Genomic DNA, 9,498 nt, shown 5'->3' with positions numbered 1-9,498 from the left:
GCATTTTTTCAATAATTTTGATCTCTCGATTAATAACTCTCACGACATACTCATAACGTTCTTTCGATGCCATGAAACTATGGCTAAACCCCATAGTGAGCAAAGTCATGTGATTAAATCTTTCCGTTGGAGTCAAATCATGGGATGAGGCATCATCTCCGGGCATGTGATATGGCAACACACCATCAACTCTATTTGCATCCCTAGTCCACCTCCGTTTCATAAAATGTTCCGGTAATTCGGTCACACACCTCTTTGTCAACACGACAATAATATGACGACACGGCATGCCCTAATGCTCAAATATTATACATATGCAAGAACCCCGGAATGACAACTTGTTGAAGGTAACAAGATAAGTGGTTCTCTTAGACTTAACCATTAATGGTCGATAACATTTGTAGTACGTATCCTTCACATCTTCTAAGGAACGATCTATATCCTTTTCCACAAAGTACTTTGCGGCCTCAACCAATTGGTCTTGAATTTTTTTAAACATCTCTTTGGTATAAATGGAAGCGGTATGGTGCTCCAAGGCGGTATTCATTCGCATGCAATGAATTTGGTGACGTGTATTATAATCCTCTTCTTTCTCACACATAAATTATCTTTTTAAAGCTTTTTGTGCACCCTCAACAAATTCTTTCAACCCCGTGCAAGACCCTACATAAGCATCAAAAAAGGCATTCATTCCTTTGCTTCTTGATGTTATTTTTTGACCCGCGAAAAAAATGTTACGTGTATAAGCATCGATCCACTTATGCTTCAAATTATACAAGCTTTGCAACCATGTATTATCATCCAACTTGTATTTCAGGATCAATGCTTTCCACCTATCCTCAAAAATTTCTTCGGTCAACGAGTGATATATGCAATTGTTGAAGTCACCTTTAAATTCTTCCTTTTCATAGTAGGTTGAGAGCTTCTCCAAAAAAATGTTACTAATGTGCCACGAACACAACAAATATGTTGTATTTGGTAGTTGAGATTGAATTTCCGCTGCCATGGTTTGATCTTGATCGGTGATAATAGCCAAAGGTGCTTTTCCTTCAACGGCCTCTAACCAAGTACCCAAAACCCACTCAAATGTAGTCTTCAATTCATCACGCATTAGTGCAAATCCAAAGAGAACTGATTGATAGTGATGATTCACCCCGGTGAAAGGAACAAATGGCATAGCATACCTATTTGTCGATATGTTGTATCGAATGCAACCACATCACCAAAATTTTTGTGGGCCAACAACGACCGGGGGTCAACCCATAAAAGGTACTTCAATCTTCCTTCTTCATCAATTAAAGTCCGAATAAAAAAATCCTCCATTTTCCTCTTCTAATCGATGTAACAAATCAAATCCTGCTTGAGCATCATTCACACCCAAATTATCTTTTCTGAAATCACGCACGACATTTCTCAAGTGTTGGGCATGAAATCCTACTTGCTCATCTCCTCCGTGCATTTTTCCAAATATATTCATTTGTTGTCTAGGTGCAATACCCGAAACATGGAAACTCTTAATTAAATTATTTTGAGTGGCGGTTACATGTCGCTCCCTTTTAATCAAACCCATTTTAGAAGGTGACACAACTTCGTGATTATGATTTAACTCCAACGATGTTATCTCCTAGTACCTTGTATTTCGCCTATTAATCACATAAATCCTAAATTTACATCCACTTCTAGGAAGTTTATCTCTACGCGTTTTCTTCTTCACACTACCGACACTTCCTATCAAAACTTCTTCATCCTCTACGGGTTCTTTATCGTGGTTTTCTCTCGCTAAATTACAAACATAAGTATGGGCATATATTGTTTTATCCACGTACCTTTGTGTATTTTGGATCTTAATTGCAAACCCATTTTTCAAAGCGTAAGCCCTAATTACATTTTCGGCGATTACTAAATTAGGGAAATTTTGACTCAAGAAAGAAATTACAATATTTTCTTCTCCAACACTCTTATCCCATGTCTCACTACTATCATGCATAAACTCACTATTTTCATGCAAATCTTCATTTTCAATTCTTTGTTCACTAACAAAAATGTCTTCATCATAATCATCAACAAGGTTAACATAATCTACATTATCATTACATAAGCAACTACCACTAACACCAATAACTTCACTATTTACAACATTATGAATCACTTTATCACTCCTTTTCAAAGCTTTTCTACCTTCAAACCTAGTAAACAACTTATCCATAATTAAAACAAGAAAAAAGCAAGAAATTTAGCTTACCAAATGGAAATTAGTGAGCAAGGATGAACAAAACCAACAAATCCCCCAAATTTGCTCTTCAATTTGACAAAAGTTGCATAAAAAATAAAGTGTGATCGTTTTAGGGTTATAAACTGCAAGTACAGTGCTTCCGCTATAAAAAAGTGCGGAACGCCAATACCTTCTGCGAATATTAACCGCGGAAGCCCTACTTTCCACGGAAAAAAACGCCAGAACATGTATTTTTTTTAAAAATCCTCGCTATTGGATTGTTCATCCAACGACCAGGAAGTGATGTGTTGGTTAACAGTTCCCTGACACATGATTCTCAGGGAACAGGACCCTTTATATATATGACAAAAAGAAGAATATACAGGGATTGATCCGACCTATGTGACAAGTAGGCTTGAGCAAAAAAATGAATCAAAACTGGGAATAATTGGATAAAATCGATCCGATTAAAACCGATCTGAAACCGAAACCGAAAAATTTAAAACTGAACTGAACCGATTTAAGGGTTCCGGTTCCAGTTATACGTTTCAACCGAACCGATAAAAACCGAACCAAACTGATTATTAGTCTAAATAAATAAATAATATATATATATTACATTTTATGTAATTTATGTATTAAAATGACTAAATCTATTGATATATTTAAGAGAATAAATTACTACCCGAGTCACTGGAGTTTATAAATTTAAGTTAGGCTTTCTTATCTGATTTCTAGTATCGTGATTAAGGGTTGTTCTTTTGTAACTGGTACTCACCTGGAAGACATGGTGTCACCTGGAAGTCCTAATACTTAGGCATAATTTGTAAATGTTATCTACCGCCACTTCTAGTGTTATAAATTTGAGAATGGATTTCAGTTAGTACATCCCTCTCATCTTGTTTACATTTGCGTTGAGCACGGGGTTAAGAAAAATGATAAAGTAGGAGAATAAATTTAAAAAAGTGAATAAAGTAGTGGGACTCATTGATATTACTAGCTTAAATCCCGTGTGATGCACGGGTTCTCGTTAATATTTTAAATTTTTATTTATCCCGTCAAATTATATTTTAAAATATTTATATAAATATATAATAATAATAAATTTATAAAAATTTATTGGATAACATGTGGTCGTAGTTTAGTAGGATAAGTATACTATATCTAGTAATTTAACAATTTAGTTGATTAGCGTATATATAACGCTATTTTATTTATATATATTTTAATAATAGAATAAGGTGTAGTTGTAATTTAGTAGGATAAGTAGACTATGTGTGTAGTGGTTTAATAATTTAGTATTTTAGCGGATATATGACACTATTTATTTATTTATTTTAATAACCAATATTAGGGGATAACCGTTGAACCAAATTATAGTCCATTCCGGTTATTATAGTATAGTATAGATATGTATAAAGTGGGTATAGTGGAGAAAATAGTGGATGTAATTACTTTTTATATTATAAAAACTTTACTATTTTGAAATTTTTTGAAATGTAAACAATTGGAAGGGACATCCCAAAAAAGAAATTGTAAACAAATGAGAGGGACAGAGGGAGTAATATACTGCACGTTTATTCTAGAATAAAAATGAATTCATAATATAATTTTAATTTTTTACAAAAAGTTTTGAATTAGGTTTTTTTAGATTTCTTCTCATTTTTATGTTATCGGTTAGAAAACCGAAACCAAACTGATATTAACTGAACCAGAGATTTTTAAACTGAAACCGAAACCAAATCTGAACCGACGGTTGCGCTCTTAAATTTTAAAAACCGTAGATACATGGTTGCGGTTCCGGTTTTACACGAAAATTGAGCCAACCGGCCCATGCTTTCCCCTAGTGACAAGCCACATAGATGACTATCTATAGACAATCTTGTAAATACAGATTGCTAATAGAAAGCAAAAGAGGGTCATTTGTTGAGAACTATACAATCTAGGAAAGCCAAATATAAAAATTGTTAATGTAGTGTAATTTGTTCAACCATTTTGAACTAGAAACTCTAGACTTGGCATCCACAAGGATGTCATCTAGAAGTTTTTCCAGACCAAAAACACTATTATCATGGCGTCTAGCATTCCTTTCTCTTTAAACATGGTAATAGGAGATTTGCAAAACAAGAAAGCCAAGCTTCTGTGAGGTTGTGGGCTGATATCACCCCAAGTATGAATAGTCTGCAAACAGGAGTTTCCCGGGTAGGAAGATGGAGTCTGGTAGCAATCTTCGGAAGAATTGACCAACTATACGGACATTTGTTGAACATGTGGTCATAGGTTTCTATTCCACTGATACAGAGATAACATTGAGGGATCAGGTCTATTCCGAATGAGACTAGTCTGTGAAGAGTATTTATTCGACCAAGGCATATCAACCATTGATGATGGGCGTATCCATCCACCCTAAGCCTATGCCAGACGAGATTGTGCCTATGTATTTCTGGAAGTCTAAATCTCATAGCATCCCAAATGTGCCATGCTTTGATCCTGTTAAGAGAAGTTCCATTCCACCGAGTTCTGTCATTACAATTAAGATCAAAAGTAAGATAGTCGAAGCTTCTGATCCAATGAGATAGGTTTGGATAAACGTGATGAATTCTGCTCTTAGGCCTTGGTAAAATCCATTCTCCAGTCGTGATTAGGTCACTAACTTTAGCAGAATAAGTGAGGCCGGATTGAGAGATCATAAGGTCTTTGTCCGTAACAACAAGACATCTCTTATTCCATCAAGGGTCAAACCAAAGTGAGAAGTCTTGGCCATTACCAATGTTGTAATCTAAGAATTAAATGACCTTTGTTCTCAAGTTAAGAACTTTTCTCCAAGTTCTGGAGCAATCTGAAGGCACACCCATTGTCCAGAAGTATTTTCGTTTAAGAGTTGTATTGTGAATCCAATCAGACCACAGAGAAGAAGAATGACTAATCACTCTACACAAAATTTGAAGGATCCAAGATTGATTCTATTCTCTAGGGTTCTTTAAATTCAGACCACCTTCCTGGTAGGGCAAGCAACCCTGAACCCAACTAACCTTGGCTCCTCCAGTTTTGTCAATATCTCCCTTCCATAGGAATCTAGTAAACAGTTTCTGAATATGATTATGCACTGCTCCCGGAAGAATAAAGTGCGTGCACCAAAATGCCTGAATAGAAAATAAGATTTCCCTCAACAGTTGGACTCTACCTACAAAGGAGAGGAGTAAGGTGGTCCGGGAGTTAATCATATCTAAAAGTTTTGATATTAACGACATACAATCATTGATACTCAACTTAGTGGTGATCAGGGGAACCCCCAAGAACTTGACTGGAAAGTTATCATGAGAAATGTTGAATTGATTATCAAACCAAGAAATTAAGTCAGAACTACAATTACTGAAGAATACTGTACTTTTGTGTATGTTGGGATTTAAACCACTCAAGTCAGGGAAAAGAGTCAAGTTGTTTATAATGTGAATGACAGAGTTTTTATCTCCATGAGAGAAGCGTAGAACATCTTTAGCAATAAGAAGGTGAGAAAGATCAAGACATCTGCATTTTCAATAATGCTTGAAGTTTTCAGGCTTAGGAGCTAAAATGAAAGATAAAACATTCATCACTAGTGTAAAAAGGTATGGAGACTTGGAGCCCCCTGTCTTAAGCCCTTGCTACCTTCGAAAAAACCAGAGAGAATCCCATTAACTTTAACTGAATAACTAGTAGTTGTAATGCAACATTTAACCCAATGAACAAATTGTGGAGGAAATTGCATTTTAACAAGAGCTGCAAGGATAAAGTCCCAGCTAATAGAATCAAACGCTTTGCAGAGATATATCTTTAAAACATATTTAGATACTCCTGTTTCTCTGTCATAACCTCTAAAAAGTTCCTAAGCTAATAAGATTTTATATGTAATTGACTTGTCTTTGACAAAAGTTGACTGAGCAATATCAATAATTTGAGGCATGATAAGCTTCAATCTATTGGCTAGAATCTTAGCAATACATATATAGGCAATAGAACACGGAGATATTGGTCTGAATTCAGTCATATTTGATGGAGTGGGAGTTTTCGTAATTAACGCTATAGAAGTGGTATTGATACTTGAGTGCATGATCGTATTTTGAAAGAAATGTTTAATGGCCTTGCAGAAATCTTCACCAACAATATCCCAGACCTCTAGAAAGAATTCCATCGTGAATCCATCAGGTCCTGGAGATTTATGTTTCTTCATAGCTTTCAGGGTCTTGGTGATTAGGTCATTTGTAACTAGTTCTGTCATGAGAGAGGCTTGGTGAGAATTAATAGTATTGCACTGGAAAAAATCAAGGTTACAAGACTCTTGATCAGTAGAAGTCCCAAGAGAATTTACAAAGAAATCCACTGCTACCTTGGCTATAGAGCTATGGTCAAACACCATTGTACCATTGTTGTCCTCAACAGCCAGAATCTTGTTGTGGTTCCAGTTGGATCTGACCTTATTAAAAAATAAATTGTTATTTCCATCGCGAAGAGAAAACCATTTCACTCTGCTTTTTGTTTCAAAAACTGCTCTTCTTCTGACAGACATAATTGTAATTTAAGGGAGGCATCTTTTTCAAGATTAGTCAAGATGTGATCATTAGGAGAAAAGATCAAGTCCTCATGGATCCAATGCAATTCATGTCTTGCATTCAACACATTGTTGTGCATATTGTCGTGGTTTTTGTTGAGTTTGATGAGCTCTGATTTAACAAGCTTCAGTTTTTTACAAAGGATGGCCGTGGGGTCTCCATACCAGATAGTGCTCCAGGTCTGAGAAACAATTTCCTTAAAACCAGCAATTATGCTGATATGAGTAAAGTAATGGAATTGCTTTCTGTGTTTCTCCAGTTGCATAAGAACATGAAGAATTATTGGTGTGTGATTCATCAAGCCTTTAGGCTTAACTTGAACAATGCTTTTAGTAAATTGAGAAAACCAATCTCCACTAGGCAAAATCATGTCAAGTCTCTTATGAATAGGTTGAAGAGGCCTTTTGTTTGTCCAAGTGAATATAGAACCAATCATTTTAACATGCCCTAAACATGCTGAAGAAATGCAGTCTCTGAAATTTTGCCTATCAGGAGTCCAGGAGTCCAGTGCTCCCTACCACCCATGACCTCATTGAGGTCTGAGATACAATTAAAGTCACTAGATACACACCAAGAGTCCTTAATAGCACTGCTACAACCTTTTATTTCATCCCACAAAGCAAGTCTTTGATGGGGTTTATTAAAAGCATAGGCAAAGGTTGCATAGAAATGGACTTGTTTTCCAATGAAAGTAATGTGGCAAGTAATATGCTGAGTTGACATGGAGAAAACACTAACATGCCAGATATTACTATCCCAACCAATCTAAATTTTTGTGTTATAATGGAAGTCAAAATTAAAAAACCCAAGACCGATTTCTTTGAATTATAGAAGCAATAGCAGTAGAATTATCAATCTTGACTTTAGTTTCAACACAACACATAAAATTTAAATTTGTATAAAATTGTTAGATATATTTGTAATGTCATGTCTAATCTGATGTGTTTAGTTTTAGAACTTAATATCAGGACTTACTAAAAATCAGAACTTACTGAAGTCAGAACTTATATCAGAACTTAAGGCGTCAGAAGATATATCAGGACTTAAGTGCGGGAAGACTTCAGATAAGGAATGCGGCTGATTTACAGGAGAGAATCTGGACTAAAACAAAAGAAGATATGCATGAAGAGTTGGACAACTAGAAGACTTGTAAAAAGATAATATCTGATTGATATATTTTAGGAGACATAATTATATTCCATATCAATTAGAAGATATCTTGTAACTGTGTACTATATAAACACAACTTAGGGTTTACACTAGATGTGTTATCATTCACGAGAACATTATTCATTGTAACCTAGAAGCTCTTAGTGATATTATTCATCACTGAGAGAGTAGTTTAACATACTTTGTAATAGAGCTTATTATATTGAATAAACTTGATTACTGTTACATACTTGTGTTCTAAATCGATTTGATTGTATCAACACTATATTCAACCCCCTTCTATAGTGTTGTGTGACCTAACAAGTGGTATCAAAGCCTCTTTGTTGATATACAAACAGTGAGATACAGTTTACAATCATGTCTGACAAAACACAAACTCCACCTACGCCCACCAAAACTCAAGATACTCAAAACAATCAAACCCACAGTCGATATGAGAGTATTAGGATTCCCGTACTGAGAGCATCTAAGTATCCTATATGGAAGGTAAAGATGGCTATATTTCTGGAAGTCACAGATCCAGAATGTAACGCCCCCAAATCCGGGGTCAGAGGATTTGGTCGTCACTATAAAACCTCAATCCAAATTAACCTGTTTAATTAATAAACAAATGCCAGCGGAAGATATTTATCATAAATGACCCCAAACTACTCCAAGATCTTTTAAGGTTACAGTTCTAGAAATAAGATATCCAAATTCCACAAATAAATTTTTCCATTTCTTTTAAAACTCTTTTCAATAAATTCCAACTCAAAACTAAACCCACTAGTATAACTTCGAAATGAAGTTTACTAGGCCCAAATAAAATATACAACTATATATAATATAATATAAACAACTTTATACAATAAAACTTACACTAGTCCGTAAACCCTGGACCAACCACCTTCCAAGAGCTTCTTCTTTGCTTCCTCGAATTACGCAGCTAAACAGTGCAAGCTAATCCTCACTGGAGGTTAAATTTAAAAACAGGAAAGTATGAGCGGAAGAAATGCTCAGCAAGATCATTATGATATATATAGGGTCTTTTGATATAAAACCAACATCTGCATTAGAGCAGAACATTTAAAATTATAATTGTTGAATCATAAAATTTTAGTTAAGGAATCCCAGAAATTGGTTCCTCATTCGTAGTCAAAACCCTTTTTGATATTTTCGAGCGAAATGCTTCAGCAATACTTTAAATCTTTCCAAGAATAAGACTCGTAAATAGTGTTTACGGAAATATCGTAAACAACAATAACATGAAACAATGATTATAGAGTGGATCATAAACTCATTCAAAACCGAACTCTTCAAATTAATACTTATTTTGCTGTCATATCAATTAGATATCAATACGAACTTTGATGCTCACAACATCCCATACTGAAGTCAACATCAATCATCTATACTAATACCACCTTTGATATTTAACAACAACGTAAGTATCAGCATAAATCAGAATCTGAATCAAAACTGCATTTTACCATTATTCCAAAACAGAAACAGTTGATAAATCATTTATTCTATGAATATCAAAAACGA

At 34.9% G+C, this 9,498-nt stretch overlaps 1 protein-coding gene across 1 annotated transcript; it reads right to left on the bottom strand.

Annotated features, from left to right (window-relative positions):
* Window positions 1-604: 604 nt before the first annotated feature.
* On the bottom strand, window positions 605-1,177 carry LOC141719768 (protein FAR1-RELATED SEQUENCE 5-like). The gene has a single exon (XM_074522140.1). It carries the CDS (start codon window positions 1,175-1,177, stop codon window positions 605-607), a length of 573 nt encoding a protein of 190 aa, XP_074378241.1.
* Window positions 1,178-9,498: the final 8,321 nt, after the last annotated feature.

This window comes from Apium graveolens, chromosome 4, assembly GCF_009905375.1.
Source record: "Apium graveolens cultivar Ventura chromosome 4, ASM990537v1, whole genome shotgun sequence".
NCBI classification, from domain to species: Eukaryota; Viridiplantae; Streptophyta; class Magnoliopsida; order Apiales; family Apiaceae; genus Apium; species Apium graveolens.
The sequence above is the reverse complement of the archived record's forward strand: the minus strand, read 5'-3'. Positions and strand labels throughout refer to the sequence as shown.

Bases quoted from the DNA above. Each gene is read 5' to 3' on its own strand.
- LOC141719768 (XM_074522140.1), bottom strand. From the start codon at position 1,177: ATGCCATTTGTTCCTTTCACCGGGGTGAATCATCACTATCAATCAGTT.